At 52.9% G+C, this 16,921-nt stretch overlaps 1 protein-coding gene across 2 annotated transcripts; it reads right to left on the bottom strand.

Moving 5' to 3' along the window:
- Window positions 1–5,828: 5,828 nt before the first annotated feature.
- Window positions 5,829–15,802, bottom strand: CIMIP1 (ciliary microtubule inner protein 1). 2 transcript variants are annotated; one of them, XM_085002613.1, is made up of 5 exons: window positions 15,683–15,790; window positions 13,707–13,788; window positions 12,149–12,250; window positions 10,924–11,032; window positions 5,829–6,322 (listed from the first exon to the last, which is right to left on the bottom strand). In XM_085002613.1, exons 1-5 carry the CDS (start codon window positions 15,748–15,750, stop codon window positions 6,231–6,233), a joined length of 453 nt encoding a protein of 150 aa, XP_084858739.1. In that variant the 5' UTR covers window positions 15,751–15,790; the 3' UTR covers window positions 5,829–6,230.
- Window positions 15,803–16,921: the final 1,119 nt, after the last annotated feature.

Raw genomic sequence — 16,921 nt, 5'->3', positions numbered from 1 at the left:
GGGACCGGATCCCTGGCCTACCGGGAACATCAGGCTACTCGGGGAGTAAAATATTAATAAAAATACTTCTCAATCTCAATATTGTAAATCAAATGTACTTCCATAAAACTTAGTGAAAAAAAAAAAAAACCCTAAGGTTAATAAAAAAGATAAGAAACAAGCAAGCAAGAGAAAATAAAAGGGATTTTTTTATTTACTGTTTTTTTCTTTTTACAGCCCAACCTGAAGCATATGGAAGTGTCCAGGCCAGGCTAGGGGGTCAAACTGGAGCGCCGGCCAACGCCACAGGCCCAGCAATGCCAGATCCGAGCTGCATCTGTGACCTACACCGCAGCTCACAGCAACACCGGCTCCTTAACCCACGGAGCGAGGCCAGGGATCGAACCTGCCTCCTCACAGAGACAGTGTCCTGTCCTCAACCTGCTGAGCCACAAGGGGAACTCCAATAAAAGTTGCAGTTTTAAAAGATACATTATTCAAATAAAGGCAGGCTTGTTGGATGATGAGCTGCCGTGAGAGAGGGTGTGTGGCCCTGATGGCATGGAAGCGGTGAGGGGGCAGAAAGGGCTGCTTGAAGGCAGGGCTGCTGGGTGGGAGTTTAATAGTGAAAAGGGGACGGACGTGTGGTCAGGTCTGGGTTTGATCGGACTTCATTCATAAGCTAAGCAGGTGCTGCTCCGTGAATGCTGGCAGGAGACACAGACCCCTGGGTCAGAGGTCAAAGACTCAGTACTCGCTGTACAACAGGTTGCATGGACGTCAGCATCCCGTGCTTCTGCCTTCAGGTTCCACGGGGGCAACAGGGTAGGTTTGTGTCCCAGCTGAGGAGCCCTGAGCCGGGGACCAGGCCTGTCGGAGCCGGAGGTAAGCGGCCTGCTCCTCGTCCTGGCTGTTACTTGCTGCGAACGCAGCCCCGAGAAAGAGCACGGCAGAGACTCAGGGACTGGCATTCTTGGCGACATGGTGTATTAGCTTCTGGGGGCTTTTTTCTTTTTTCCTTTGTTTTAGGGCCGCACCAGTGGCATATGGAAGTTCCCAGGCTAAGGGCTGAATCAGAGCTGTAGGTGCCAGCCTGCACCACAACCACAGCAACCCTGGGTCCGAGCTCTGTCTGTGACCAACAGCACAGCTCACCACAACACCGGATCCTTAACCCCCTGAGCGGGGCCAGGGATCAAACCTGTGTCCTCATGGATGCTAGTTGAGCCACAATGGGAACTCCATCTTTTGTTTTTTATTGCTGCTGTGATTGATACCACAATTTTAGGGCTTTAAGACAAGGTCCCTTCCCCATGGGTCAGAAGTCCAGATGGGCTCCAGTGCTCTCTGCGCAGGGTCTCTGGAGGCTGGCCTGAGCCCTCAGCTGGAGTTTCCCTGGGCTCATCGTCTCCTAGGCTCATTCTGGCTCTTGGCAGAATCTAGTTCGGTGTGGCCTGTTTTCTTCCCGGTTTTTGTCCAGCTTCCCGAGGCTGCCACCTGCCTTCTCATGCGGCCTCCTCATCTTCACAGCATTGATGACATGTCGAGTTTTTCTCTTGCTCCACGTCTCCTGCCGACCCCGCTGCCTCCATATGCAGAGGCTCACGTGACTACACTGGGCCCACTTGGATACTCCCGATAACCTTCCCAATGCAAGGACGAAGGGGCCATGCCCTGCGACCCCCTTATGGCAGTGACGTCTCCTCAGAACCACAGGTTCGGGGCATGAGGGTGTGGCACCCTGGGGACAGGAAGGGACTTGGGGATCCCTGCCCTGGCAGAGGGGACAGCTGCAGAAGTCTGGTATGTGGACCGTTCTCAGAGGGGTTTTGTGGCATCACTGGAGTCACACAGAGCAGCATTTGAGATCTGGCTCTCCTGCCACCTGGCCTTGGACAAGTCACTTCACTGCATGTAGCTTCTCTTCCTCCACCTGCTTCAGGGGCTTGTAACAAGATTGAGTTTGCACGGTTGCTACGAAGGTAAGGAGTTTAGCATGAACCTGACAGCTGTCGTCAGCCCGTCAACCTGCAAAGACGGGACGGACCCCCAGCCCAAATGTGGTCTGATGGAGAGACGGTAGGAACAAATTTATCACCTATATCCTGAGGGTTCCTGGGAGGGCAGGGCAGGCTTCCCAAGCTGGTCTTAAAATGGCTTGAGAACTCTGGGGAAGCAGACTGGCTTGGGGTTGGGATGGTGGCCGGGGGGCGGGGTGGAGCGAGGCTTCCCATGCACCCCTTGGATGTCTCTCTAGTGCCAAAGGAGCATGCCCTGTGGCTTTCTTACCAGTACGCCCGGAGGTGGGCAGAGGGGGAGAAGGCTTAAAAAGTGTCGGCAGTCAAACATCAAAAGTGGGGTCCGACTAGAACACAGGCACTTAGTAGAGACCCAGTAAACCCCTTAACCTTAGCGATGGTTTCAGCCCCTGCCCAGGGGCAGTCCAGCCTTCCTTAGCCTATGGGGGACACTAGCCTGGCTCAGCCCTGGCCATGCAGCCCTTCTGTGGCCTCTGGCTCCAGGGCTGGTTCTGTGCACAGCTCTGCACCTGCCCTGTGGCGCACGTGTGCCTGGCTCAACCTGCCATGTGTATCCTCACGGGAATGTTAGAGGAGCCGCCTAGAAACAAGATGTGTTTCCTAAATAAAAGGGAGCTGCCTGCACAGTAAATCCGTCAGTCACACCCACGCACACACTCAGACAACAGTTGCTTATGCTCCGGCCTAATTTCTCTGGGGGCACAAGCAAGCCGCTCTCCCTGATGCCTCTGATCCCAGGGCTGTGGCTTACCCAGGAGTCCTTGTTCGCATTTCATCCAATCAGAATTGTGACCCACCCACGCACAACACAGCCCCTTAACCCCACGAGCCTCTCCTAAAACTGAACACAGACAAGCAGCTGGTAGCCTCTTGGTACCACAATGACCCACAACAAGTATACAGTCCACAATGATTCTGGGCTCCTTTTTTTTTTTTTTTTTTTTTTTTTGGTCTTTTGTCTTTTTAGGGCTGCACCGGTGGCTTATGGAGGTTCCCAGGCTAGGGGTCGAATCGGAGATACAGCTGCCAGCCTACACCACAGCCACAGCCATGCCAGGTCCGAGCTGCATCTGCGACCTACACCACAGCTCACAGCAAGGCCGGATCCTTAACCCACTGAGCAAGGCCGGGGATCGAACCCACAACCTGCTGGGACGTTTCCAACTCGGACCTCTGGTCTTTCTGAAGATTCAGCTGTTCACCTGCTCTGCTCCTCCTGGCCATTTCCATGGATGGTATCTGTTGGCCAGCCTCCCTACAGCCAGGCTGCTGGTCGACCCAGACCAGCCAGCTAAGATCAGAATTAAGGTCAACCCCCTAGCAAGTTTCACAAGAGTCAAACCAGCCATGCTAAATTCCTGACCAGGCTTGAGGGCCAGACACGTCAAGGGAGCCCATCTTTTTTGCTGGACTCTTTTGTCACCAAACTGTTGTGGAAAATGTTCTCAGATACACCTTATGAGCAGGCATTAGGACATAAAGTACCATCTGGCACTGGCACTGTGTCCCGGCCACAGGTGCATGCTGCCTCTGTGCACGGCAGTCGGAGGGAATTGTGACCCTGGTGGGCTAAAGGCGAGGCCTGGAAGACAGAAGGTTCTGGCTCCTCTGCCCAACCATGGCGGCAGCGTCTGATCACGGGAAGGGACGTGGGATGTGGGTTTCTTCAAGGGTGGATGCCTTGCCTGCAGCGATGACCGAAACGCCAAAACATCAGGATTTAAAAGAGACGGGCTTGGCCCAGCATCTCATTGTTTAGTCTGCATCAGGCGGAACATCTGGGGGATGAGAAACATCCCTGCAGCTGAACGAGCCACGTGACCTGGTCTCAGGCGGACACGGCCCGAGTCCAGACAATGAGAGACACGTGCGCAGAGGAGGGCGGGGTCTGGGCCGCGGGGCTGGGGAGGGGGCAGCAAAATGTCTTCCATCCCATCCTTCTCTCCTGGGCCGCCGAGACCCACACACTGGGCGGCCTCAGCGACAGAGGTTGGTCCTCTCCCAGCCCTGGAGTCTGGCAGCCCCCAGTCACGGGGTCGGCAGGGTCCTGCTCCCTCTGCAGCCGCAGGGCGGGATCCTTCCTCGCTGCCTCCTGGCTTCTGATGGTTCGCTGGCGATGGCTGGCTCCCGGGCCGAAGGCGCGTTGCTCTAACATCTGCCTCCGCCACGACCTGGCCACGACCTGGCATCTCCCACGTGGGTCTGTGTCTTTACCCAGCGTCTCCTCCTCGTGTCTCCTCTTCCACTGTGACCTTATGTTCACTAATTCCCTCTGCAGTGACCCTGTTTCGAAATCAGGCCACCTTCACATGTACTGGCAATTAGGACTTGGACATACCTTTTGGGGGGGAGGGGGAGACACAGTTTGACCCATAAAAACCTGGCCCTCTTTTCTCAGGGCCTCAAGAGTTGCGACGTTTCTCCTTTAAGCCTGTGGTCGGCAGGTGCAGGTGGGAGGTCAGCCGTGATGGCCGTGGGAGGTCCTGGGGGCTGTGGCCCATGTGGCCCGAGTGGCAGGGTGTGAGGGCGGGCACTGCACTCAGAGGGAATGACAAGGCTTCCTGAAGGATGGTTTTTCCCGTGCTCTGGCTCTTCCAGGCTGGGCAGCCCGTGAGCAGCTGAGTTTCCCGCTCTGGGTTGGAGCAGATCCAATGATGTCGCTGGGAGGAGGCTTGCTCTGTGACTGCTCTCAGTGCCCACCCGGCTGGCTCTGAAGGGTCTGTATCAGCACCCCTCAACGTCTCCCACCCCCTAAGAAGACCAGTCCCTCAAACCACATTCTGCAGACTTGATAGAAAAGCACGTGCCTGCATGAGAGCAGCGCTCAGCGCGGGGCTCTGGGATACGGACACTGAGCCCAGAACCTGCAGATTCAGATCCAGTCGGAACTCTGTCTTCCAGGCATTTGGTACCCCCAAAGTCATGGGGTCCCTTTGGAAGCGTGCTAGAGGAGGCCCGCGTTCAGGGTCAGGGGAAGGTTCTGGATGAGGGGTTCTTGGGTTGGTGAAGCACATCCCCCCACACCGAGACGGCAAGGTGAGCAGGGGGGTTTGGATGGCTGAGCCTGTAGGTGGGTCCCACCCAGCACAAGCCCCCTGAGACCCCCTTCGTCAAGCAAACCCGGGAGGGGCCCATCCTGTGAACAGTGACCCTTGGCCAAATGATGAAAGTCAGGGACGTGACTCTGGGAGGCAGGTACCTGGCAGCCCCCCCACCCCAAACTCCTCCAGGTCTGATGGAGGCACCACCCCTGCTTCTCAGAGCATACGCACCAGCTTTCACAGGCCACCTACAAACTCTTGGCTCTCATTCTTCCTGGGGCCCAGTTGGTGGACCCGCAGGTGGGCTGGCTGCTCCTTCCTGGCCTCTCTCGCCAACTGGACGCCCTGCTCTCCACCCCCACCGTGTGTGCAGCCACTGAAGTGAAGCCTCGGCAACGGGCAGGGACCAGCAAGAGAACGTTGCCCAAGCAGGTGACGTCAGATGTCCACAGGGGGAGGACGTGGCCTCGGTGGCCAGCTCGGCTGCCGTCTGCGTGGGCGGGGGGTGGGCTAAGTGGGAGGTTTTCTGGGGCGCACCTGGGAAAACGGTGCTCGGGGGTGAATCTTAGGCTCATTTCTGCTTTAAAGCTGTTGCCATACTGCGAATATCCTGGGACAGGCGTGTCCGGGGATCCCTAAAGTGCTTTATGTCTCCTGAAAAGCAGGCCCAGGGATATTTGGGTCCAGAGACATCTGGCCGACAATTTCATTATAAACCAGGCTGGTGAGAGGTGGGGTTGAAAGTGACACGAAATGATTTAGACAAATATTTAAAAATGAGATCATGCTTTATTGTTTTTAAATGTATAAAGCTATACCTAGGCATTCCCAAAGTCGTAAAAAAAATTCAGAGAATCTGCTTTGCCTTTTCCATTGCATTAGCCAAGAGTGAATGTGTTACAAGCATATTCTGGAAGGGAGGCATCGATGAATTGAGAGCATCTAGGGGCTGTTTTGTGTTCTTTGCAGCAACATCCTATGAGCAAACGTGGAGGGGGCTCTGTCTTCACGGGGAGGCTGGCGGCCTCCTCTTTTCCTGGGCTGGGCTCCAGGGCTTGGTGGTCCACCCTTTCTTTGCCCAGGGCTGCGTCTCTGTCTGGATCAGTGTATGCCCTGCTTGGGCCAGTTTAGCTCCTTGGCATACGCCCCTTTGCAGCTCCTGATCTCACAGTCATGCTCCAGACACTTGTTCAGGCCTGGCACCCCAGACCTCCAGCCGATGAAGCCCTGGGTCGTCTTTGGGACTGGGGGGGATGGAAGCACCTGGAAAGGAAAGGCAGGGGTTAATCATCGTGGGCCACACAACGAGACGTGTGTCCACAGAGGCTTCAGGATCCGCATGGGAGGCCTGGTGTGGAGAAGCCAGGAGGAACCGTGGAACTGGCACAGAGCCAGGGATCCAGGGAACAGGAGCGAGAGCCCAGAAACGAACCCACATGTCTGCGGGCAATTAATCCACGACAAAGGAGGCAAGACTGTATAGTGGGGGAAGGACAGCCTCTTCCAGGATGGCGCTGGGAAAACTGGACAGCTCTGGGCAAAAGAATCAAACTGGACTACATCCCACCATGAATAAAACTCAACTCAGATGTAAGAGCTGAAACCACAGAACTTCTGGAAGAAAACATAGGCAGTAACTCTTTGACATTGGTCCTAGCAAGATTTTTGGGGATATGCCTCCTCAGGGAAGGGAAGCAAAAGCAAAAATAAACACATGGGACTCCAACGGGTAAAAAAGCTTCTTTGCACAGGGAAGGAACTTATCAACCAACCGAAAAGGCCACCTACTGAATGGGGGAAGATATTTGCAAACAATGTCCCCAGCGAAGGGTTAATATCCACAATATGCAAAGAAACCACACAACTCAGCATCGAAAAAACCCAAACAACCTGTTTAGAAAAATAGGCAGAAGACCCAAACGGACATTTTCCCCAAGAAGACATACAGGTGGCGAATAGTCGCATGAAAAATAGTCAGTGTCACTAGTCCTCAAGGAAAGGCAAACCAGCCACCATAGGGTGTCCCCTCACACCTGCCAGGATGGCTGCTGTCAAAAAGACAACACATGCCAAGCAGGACTCGAGTGCTGGTGAGGATGTGGAGAGAAGGGACCCCTTGGGCACTGCTGGTAGGATGGACACTGGTGCAGCCACTGTGGAAAACAGCATGGAGGTTCCTCGAAACAAGCAGAACTACCACGTGACCCAGCAACTCCATTCTGGGTATTCCATTTATCTGAAATAAATGCAAACACTAATTCAAAAAGATAACAAGCACCTGTCTGTTCATTGCAGGACTGTTTACAGTCGCCGAGACATGGAAACAGCCTACGTGTCCATCGACAGAGGAGCAGAGAAAGAAGACGTGGTGCGTACACACACCATGGCTATGACTCAGCTGTTAGAGCTCAGAAAACCTTCCCTCTTGTGCCAACAGAGATGGGCCAGGGCGGTGCTACGCTGAGTGAAACAAGTCAGCCGAAGACAAATACTGCCCGAATTCACTTAAACGTGGGGTCCACACAACAAAACAGGTGGACAAACAGAAGCAGAGACAGTCATAGAAATTGAGAGCAAACAGGTCATTGCCAGAGGGAGGGCAGAGGAGCAGAGAAATAGGTGAGGGAGGTAAGACATGCAAACTTCCATTTGCAAAATGAGTCACAGGTAGGAAACGTACCGCGTGGGGACCATAGGCAGTAATTATGCGACATCTCCGTAGGGTGACAGATCGTAACTAGACTCGGATTGTTTTGACATGTTTAGAAATATTGAATCCCTCTGTTGTATGACAAGAGCTAAACACCTATAGTGTTAATTATGCTTCAGAACAAACTCACAGGAAAATGATCAACCCTGCAGTTACCAGAGGCAGGTGTGGGGACAGGGGGTGGATGGAGGTGGTCAGAAGGTACAAACTTCTCATGATGACGACCGGGGATGCCATGTGCAACGGGATAAAACCAAGGAACACCTGCTGCACGTTACGGAAGAAAGAGGTTAACAGCAAACCGAAGAGTACGCATCCTAAGGAACAAATTTTTTTTTTTTCTATTTCTTAAATCTTCCATCTCTATGAAAGGACAGATGGCCACTAAGCTTATTGTTAGAATCATTTCATGATGTGTGTAAGTCAACGCGCGAGCCATGTACCTTATACTTCTCCGGCACTGCATGTCAATTATATCTCAATAAAACTGCAAGGAAAAAATAGGAAGAAGAGACAGAAGGAAGAGCCAGTGTCTCTAGGAAGGTGCACTGAACGTAGACATGGTTCTGTCAGTGGACTCAGAGACTCATGTTCTCCTTGAAAATAATGATCACCTAACAGGTTCCTGAATCCCGTAGTGCTTCGTGCATTTAATTCACGACCTCTAGCAAAATAATTTCCACTTGGTAAAAAAGCAAATAGGGAAAAAATAAGAGGTAGAAATACCGAATATCAAATACACAATGCCCTTTATAAAATATACAGTAATATCCTCACATGGCATCCTGGCAGATACAGACCTTCCAGTTTTCATTAGAAGGCTTTCTGACACGTGTGCAAACACACACATGCGAGCACACACACACGTACGCACATGCAACCCAAACCACAGACACCACAAGAATGAAAAACAATTGAAGTGAACGAAAAAACAAAAGGGAGGAGTTTCCGTCGTGGCTCAGTGGTTAACGAATCTGACTAGGAACCATGAGGTTGTGGGTTCGATCCCTGGCCTCGGGTCAAGGATCTGGCGTTGCCATCAGCCGTGGTGTAGGTTGCAGACATGGCTCGGATCTGGCGTTGCTGTGGGTCTGGCGTGGGCCAGCGGCTATAGCTCTGATTAGATCCCTAGCCTGGGGACCTCCACATGCCGTGGGAATGGCCCAAGACAAAAAAGACAACGAAAAACCCAAAAGGGAAACAGGATTCTATCTGGAATCTGGAAACCACAATTTGTTAATTCTTGAAATGTGGAAAATTTTTGGAAAACGAGGGGACCTGTTTCGGCAGGTGGCCCTCCGTTTGGAATGATCTTCTGTTCTGCTCATATGGGGCGCCTGGAACCCCGGCAGCAGCGGGGAATAGTTGTTCCAGCAGAAGGACTGAGAGGAAGAGGTTTAATATGCTTGGGGCTATGGGTTCACGCTCAGCCAAAGGATCTTCGAGCAAGATGGTGGCAGGAGGCGACAGTCCTGGTGGGCCAGCGGCCACCGGTGGAGGAAGCCCCTTAATACATGTTCTTGATGAAGTATTAAAATGACTCTCCCGAGAGGCCACATGCAGGGAGGGTCCTGAGTAAACACCAGCAAGGCCAGAGTTTCTTCCAGCAGGTTCTGGTGCTGGTCCAGATGGCTCTCGGGAACCTGCAGACTAGCTCGCCCGTCCAGCCACAACTTGTAAGAGAAACGCAGTCAGAAACCACTCTGGGATGTCGCCCTTCACCCACCGGACTGGCAAAGAGATGAAAACACCACCGTAAACCAGGGCCTCAAGGGAGAGGCTGCTGCTCCCTCCCTGTGAATGGCAAGGTTGCCGTTATCCGTGCAAGAGCAAAGGGCCAGTGCTCTTTGACCGGACAGGGCATCTCCGGGCATGGACCCTAAGACAGCCTAACGCCTGCCACATACACACCGACGTACGTGTGGGGCGCCGACTGCAGCCCTGTTTGTAAGAGCCAACGACAGGACTCAGCCTACGTGCCATCCAGGAGCCTCCTTCAGCCCCAGGGACCCTGCGCGGCAGTTTGAGAGAAGGAGGCAGCTCTGTGTGTTCTGAGGTAGAGTGGCGTTGAAGATAAACTGCTCAGAAAAACAGGATGCATAAACAACGTCAAAACATAGTGAACTAAGAAAAAAAGGCTGGAGACCCACACATGCTTTGGGATATGCACATGGCGCCCGTGGAAAGGCGCAGACGCGGGGGACACAGCTCGCAGGAGGCGGGGGAGGAAGGAGGCTTTTCGCAGCGCGCACTTTGGGTATAGGTTACCCCTTAAACCATGAATACATATATGTTTTTCTTTTTACAGCTGCGCCTGTGGCGATGGACATTTCCAGGCTGGGGGATGAATCTGAGCTGCAGCTGCGACCTGCACCGCAGCTTGCGTCAACACTGGATCCTTGAGCCACGGAGCGAGGCCAGGGATTGAACCTGCGTCAGGTCCTTATCCCACTGAGCCACAACGGGAACTCCATAAATGTGTTTTTAAAAGCTCTGTCCACCTAGAGAGGGGCTAGGACAGGAGGGCGAAGGGAAGCATTTCTTCCACAGGAAGGCAGTTCCGAGGGAAGTAGGCAGTGCCTCTCTTTCCGGGATCGTGATTCTGGTACCCCCCCCACCCCGGGCCCTTCCCTAAGCAGAGCCTCGCGTAGGAGGAAGTCCTGTTCTCTTTCGCTCTGGCCACAGGACGGTTCCTCTCTTCTCCCTCCAGAAGGGGACACCGCTCCGATTTCGAGGGGACGCTTCCTTTGAAGACGTGATCCTCTGATCACAGCGGCCACCCCCTTGAGCAGGCGCTGGGGTCCCTCATCAAGACGGCAGAGGGAGGGTCCAGCTCCAGCAGAGCCTTGTGGGGACTGCCTGGGGTCAGGAGGGACAGCAGGACCCCTCATCACTGTGTCCCTTTCAGGGGTAGAGGTAGGGGAGGGAGGGGGCCGAATCGAAGCCCAGCCCTGGAGAAAAATCAGAGCCGCTCTGTCCACTGGTCAGCCCTCAGGTTGGTGCGAGCAGACGGAGCTCCCCACGGGCGTGCTTCATTAGAGCCTGCAGCGCATTTCTGGGCGCCTGTCCCAAGAACCTCCCTGACCAGGAGCAAAGCACCATGTCTACGGGGTGTTCCTTACAACAACACCTCAAGTTCCAAACTGGGAACCACCTGGACATCCAGGGCGAGGGGCAGGGCTGGGTAAATTCGGGTTGGTCCAGATGACGGACAAAGACGCAGCCATTAATATGCAAATGATGGGGAGTGCTGCGATGCCTGCCTGGAAAGACACAGAGGATATCCTGCTAAGCGAGAAGAGCAGGTTACAAAGCAGCCTGTGGAGTTTGACTTTTAAATATATATGTATGCATGTGTGTGTGTGTGTGTGTGTGTCTGTGTGTATTTAAGAGCAGGGCTCTAGAATCAGATACACGGCCTTTGGCAGCTTCAGTTTCCGCATCTGCAAAAGAGGTTTGGTGGTGATTAAATCTGCTTTCCGGGCATGTCGTGGACATGCCAAGCCCTCTGTATGGAGAGCAGCTAAAGGACAACAGTAGCATAATAAGAGCTGGCATGCGTTGGGGGTGTGCGGATGGATGGAACCCTGGAGGAGAACCCCCCCCAGATGGTAACCAGGGGTCAGGGTACACATGGATGTTGGAATTTATGACCGATATTTTGCTGTATTTCTAGAAAAATCTGCAAGACTCTATTGCTACATACTCAGGGGGGAAACCCTCTCAACATCTCAGCGGGCTGCTTTCATTCACTCATTCAGCTAACCCAGGGCACCCACTGAGGGCCCACTGAGTCAGGCCACCCCACCGTACCCTGAGGGCATGTCAGGGAAGGAAAATCCAGAGCCGAAGCCCCCACCCCTGGCTGCCTTCATCCTGAGTTTTCGTCCCTTCTCCCCATCAGGACACAGACCTGCCTTCTCCGTAGTGGGCGGAGGGCAGAACCCATGACTGAAATGACAGCCCCATGAGAGGAGACCCAGGGACGTACAGAGCTCAGCAACTTCTAGAGGCCTCAACCGACCCGTCTCAGTGGAAATGCCACCGAGGTCTTGTCCCTCTGGGCACCCCTCCACTCACTCAGTGACCGGAGGCCCCTCTCAGCATGCCACAGCCCTGCGCCCCACTGCAAAGTGGGCTCAAATCCCAACACCTTCTGGCCTCAGAGGTCTGGCACATATGTACGTACGTGCAGGGATCAGTAACCTGCTGTGTCTCCCACTGGTGGGCTTGGAAAGGGCTGGAAGCCCGTGTCCCCGAAGGCCGGGTGCCGCTGCCTTCTTACCTGTGCGGATGGCTAGGCTACCTGGAGCAAGACTGCTCCTAGCAGGGCCGATTTCTTATTTAGGAAAAAAAGCATGTAAAGCGATTTTGCGCACCTGGATATACTTCTCCACTGGGGTCACTGGCCGGATGCGGAACCGCTCGGGGAGCTCGATTCTGGGCTTGGGGGTGCTGGCCTCTTCTTCACACTTGATCAGCTGAAACACAAGCCCCAGAGATGGGACCCCGAAAGCTGAGACCCTTAGGGGTGTCCCCTTCTCATCCCCCCAGAACAATGCACTGCACAGGTAGTGCAGGTGGTGCCCAGTAACGCAGGTGGCACTCAGGTCCAGGGAGAAGGATCCCGTTGGGACTTGCTGGCAGGCCAGCTCAGCCCCAAGCCGGCCACTGCCGGCAACTCACAGGCTGCCAATTTCTATTCCCGCCAAGTAATCTGAGAACATTTTATAGGTTATGGACTCAAACTAAAAAATGACAGCAAGGTTCCAGGACCAACCTTCAAAGTCTGAGAAGCGCCCCCTACCCCTTTTAAGTTTTAAAGCCATTCTGAACTCTTCAAAAACCGGATTTAATTACACATAAAGAATATTAATATAGACTCTTTTATGCATATTACATTAATAAGGACTCATGCATAAAATTTCAAACTGCATCACTCTCTAAGTATTTTTTTTAAAAAAAACTCATTTAGAATGGCATAATTTCAGAGCTAGGGGGACGGGGTGAATTACAAATGGGGCTTAGGCTGCCTGGAATCATGAACGCTTTGAATTATCTGGCTCTTTGTGATTCTGCACGCGTCCAAAAAAAATGCTTCTTCCTCCTCTTGTGTCCTGGAGATAACTGGGAAGCTTGCAAACCATTGGCAGCCACCCTAGGAAAGCCCACATGGGCCTTTTGTGGGCCTGTGCGGTGTTGTATATATTGAAGCCATGATGCTAGACTCAGGAGATTTCATGAAGGCAGCTGGATTATTCCTGAACCTGCTTTGACCAATCATGACACGCACCCAAGCTCTGCCCCAGTAGCTGTCAGCTGGGCTGTTGGTGCTGCCTCTGAGTGGGGTCAGGGGTCTTTGGCTGGTGTCCCCACCTCTCCCCATGAATGATGCCTGGTCCTTTGCCTGGCTTCTCTTATCTACCTGGCGCAGCAAACACCAAGGGTATTTTCCTAAAAATCTCTTAGATATGTACCTGGCCTCTCATGGCATCTGAAGCCCACCGTCCTTCAGTGAGGTGGTGGGGACTGTCACCCTTTTCACAGATGGGGAGCCTGAGGCCGAGAGGCCCTGGAATTGGCCACACCAGCTTCTCCCCTGGTGCCTCCCCTTCTTAGCTGTGTGACTTTGCACTTCTTTGAGCTCAAATTCCTCATCTGCCAAATGGGCATCAAACAGCACCCTGCCCCCTTCCACGGGGGTCGCCAAAGAGAGTAAATGAGCTGATTTGGATGAAGCTTCTAGAAGGCGCCTGGCACATAATAAGTACTCAATAAATTCGTGAATGGAAGCAAAAGCTTCAGGTGTCAGAGTCAGCCGTCTTCGCCTACAACACGCTCCTTGATTTTTATTCTTGCAAATTATACACTTCATAACCATTTATTCTTGGAAATGATTGATTCTAGAACCCCCGGGCTCATAAAATTTACATTTACCTCCTCGAGGGGGGTTGTTAAAAATCCCCAGTTCTGGGCCCAGTTTTGCCGTGCTTCGTTTTCAGCCTTCAGGCGGTATTTCCTGAAAAAGAACGTTTTTAAGTGCTGGGCAACATTTGAAAAGGATTAAAGTAGCAACCCCTAAAATGTGCTCCTGGGAGAACTTTACATTCTTCGGTGCACCTGGACCGAACAATGATCCGTGCCAGGAAGGGCGAGGGAGTCCCTGCCACTGCGGACCTGCCACAAATATAAGGGAGACGTGTGTGTAAGGACCAGAGATGCTGCGATGGTACAGCGGGGAGCAAGCCCCCTTGGGACTGACCCTTCCCGGGGGGTCATCTCCGTGCTAGACTCCTTATTCTGGGAGGCCATGTGACCCACACGAATGGGTGAGGGTTCAGTCATTGCGGAGGGACGTTTAAATTTCCCTTGTTTTCAGATCAAGGACCAGGGCAGATGGAGTGCAGCATTTAAGGAGGTGCCTACTCCCAGTTTCCTGCAAGGGCAGAGCCAGCTCCCCCATGACCTCAAGATCCAGCCCCCCTTAGACAGTGCAGTCCGGGTTCCTCCCTCGTCCCACCCTAATCCTGGCCCTGCTTTTGCGCCACGTTGACTATAATTTATACGTACCTACCTATGAGCTGAGCTGACTTGCAACTGACGAGCGGGTATGTAACCCATTAAACTTTTATTCATTTTGACTTTCAACTTGCCTTTCCTATTTTGGAATCCATATCTGTACCCCACGCCCTCCAATATCTCAATAGTTTCAGAGGCCCCAGCCAAGCTCTTTCCCTGGGCCCAGAGCATCTAAAGCAGAATCTATTTTCGAAAGAGGTGAACCATGAGCCAAAATATGATCCATATATATAATTGAAAAATTTCCAGCAGCCACATTCAAAAAGTGAAAATAAACAGGTAAACTTAATTTGGGCATCACTTTTTTCAGGGTCTGAAACTTTTGAAATCTAGTATTTTACATTTACTCTTCATTCCAATCTGGAATCGTCACATTTCAAGTCGCCGACAGCCCCTTTGGACATGGAACAGAACAGTCTAGGGGCTTCACTGGCTCTGTTCACACAGAGGGTGCTCTCTGATTTGGATCTTGAAAGATGCGTAGGAGTTGGTCTTGTGGGGAAGGAGAAAAGATCATTCTAGAGACAGTGGAAACAGACCCTGCTGTGGCAGTACTTCCCATTGCGGGGATTCGGATAAAAGTAAATATTTAAAAAATAATAATAGCTGTGTATTTTACGGCAAATACCACTGGCTTTCCGTTTTTAAGAGTGATATAAACTTTCCCGTCAAAATAAATTCATTAAGTGAAACAGAGCTAATTTAAAGTATGAAGGGCCTATAGCGGGGTTTACAAGGAAATGGTAAAAAAAGTCCTAGAGTTGACAACTAGGATAACTGAGGTTTAAGAGGTAAGCAATGACAGTTTGTTGTTGCTAGTATTTACTTGCATCTAAATTAGCAACTTCTCCTATTGGTTAAAACTTCACAGAGATAGGATGCTATTTAGCAAAGGGATAGAATAAAAACATCGACTACAAACCCCTGCTGAACATACATCTTTGAGAAAATGGAGCTATTCTCTGACATTTCTTGTTAAAAAAAACCAGGAGGGGCAAGAGAGAATGTAAAGTGCTCCCATTCGAACGGAACAAATTTACGATTTTTAAAAAGCATTTGGTAAATCTTAAAAATAAGCAGACATCGGTGGACTCTTAACAAGCAAAGCTTCGCAGAGGGTTGTAAAGCCAGATGCAAAATCTTTCACGCCTTATGATGTGCCCAAGAGAAGAGAAAGAAAGGTTCTTTGGTCCCCAGCCCTGCCCCCTTTCCATAAGGTCCCTGACCATCTCCAGTGCACGCTCCTCGCGCGGAGAGGTCGACCACCGCCAGGACTTGGTGGGAAACCGAGGCCGCCCCGTGTGCCCACTGGGTTACGGAATCTCCAGCGTTACCAGATCTCGTCCTGGGCCACCAGGTTCATGCGCTCTGCTGCTGCCGTGCTGATTGGTTTCTGCGCCATGGAGCCTGGGGTCTTGGCGCGCCCTGTGAGTTCTGGTCCTGGGCTCAGCGTCCCGCGTCGCCTGGGAGACCGGTTGCCAAGCAACGCGGGACGCGGAGGCGGAGAAGACGCCGCACCTGGCGGGGTGGGGCCGCCTGGCTCTCGAGGCGTCGCTGCGCCCACTGCCTGCCTGGGCCGGGCAGCTGCGCTCTTCAGCCGCCTCCCTGCACACCTGCCAGGCTCCGCGCTGCAGCGGCCCTCCTCCTTCGCGGAAAACCTTGGGGAGACCGAAAGACCCTACACAACACCCACCCGACCCCACCCGCCGCCGCCTTAACGCTTAGACTGTCGTGCAAGTGTACATGCCTAGTGTTCCAATGCTAAATGGACCGAGCTTAACGGATTCCGTCACCGAGAACACACCCCTGTAGCCACCGTCTGGATTGCGACAGAGGACAATCCAGCCCCTCTCCCTGCCCCTGGCCCCCTCTTGTCTCTGGGCAGCAGAGATTTGTTTCAGCACAATCTGCACTCCTTGTGGGCTCATCCTGGCATCGTTTTTTGCCTGGCTTACTTGGCCCACTGTCACGTTTGAGAAGTAGCTGGTGTGTTCACTGCCATACCCCGCAAGGAAGAGTATTCCATTCTGCTGCTGATGCCACCGGGGCTGAGTTTTGGGCCTCCAGGAAAGTGCTGCCCAGAGCTTTGGTGTGCCCGTGGCTCTAGGAGAACGTATGCATGCATTTCTTTATCCTCTGCTGTTTAAAACCGTCTCCAAATGGAGTTAAAAGAGAAAATCGCCTCCAGACCCTGCACCCCACAGTCTTTCATGGCCATCCACACCAATTGCTCATCCTTGGGCTGTTCCATTGGTGTTTGTTCACTGACTCCTTCTCCCCGCCCCCTGCCTCCCAGAAAGTGTGTCTAGAAGACAACAGAGCGGGCATCCAGGGCGTAGGGCAGATACGCAGGTGTCCGGAGCCTCCCAGACAGAGAGCAGGCTTCCGCGGGCCCACGGGTGGTCTCCATGTTGATTTTAGGAAGACCCTTCAGAGAGGACGCTGTGTGTTTGTCTCCCATCGGCTGTCAGTGGCTCTCCCCAGCGGGTCGCCCCACCTCCCTCTCCCTTATCCACGATCTGTGCTTCTCTGGGGGGTGTTTGGAGGCTGTTGCCCCTCTAATAACATTCTCC

This window comes from Sus scrofa, chromosome 17 (genome assembly GCF_054392235.1).
Source record: "Sus scrofa isolate SSC_HxYL_T2T_F1_AM1 chromosome 17, Sscrofa_HxYL_maternal_Yorkshire_Landrace_v2.0, whole genome shotgun sequence".
NCBI lineage: Eukaryota > Metazoa > Chordata > Mammalia > Artiodactyla > Suidae > Sus > Sus scrofa.
The sequence above is the reverse complement of the archived record's forward strand: the minus strand, read 5'-3'. Positions and strand labels throughout refer to the sequence as shown.

What these genes read in the sequence shown, in the direction of transcription:
- CIMIP1 (XM_085002613.1), bottom strand. Translation starts at nt 15,750, where the DNA reads ATGGCGCAGAAACCAATCAGCACGGCAGCAGCAGAGCGCATGAACCTG. An exon ending in GTGGCCCAGGACGAGATCTG is followed by an intron (nt 13,789 to 15,682) that starts GTAACGCTGGAG and finishes GTTCTTTTTCAG; the next exon opens with GAAATACCGCCTGAAGGCTG. An exon ending in TAACAACCCCCCTCGAGGAG is followed by an intron (nt 12,251 to 13,706) that starts GTAAATGTAAAT and finishes CTTGTGTTTCAG; the next exon opens with CTGATCAAGTGTGAAGAAGA.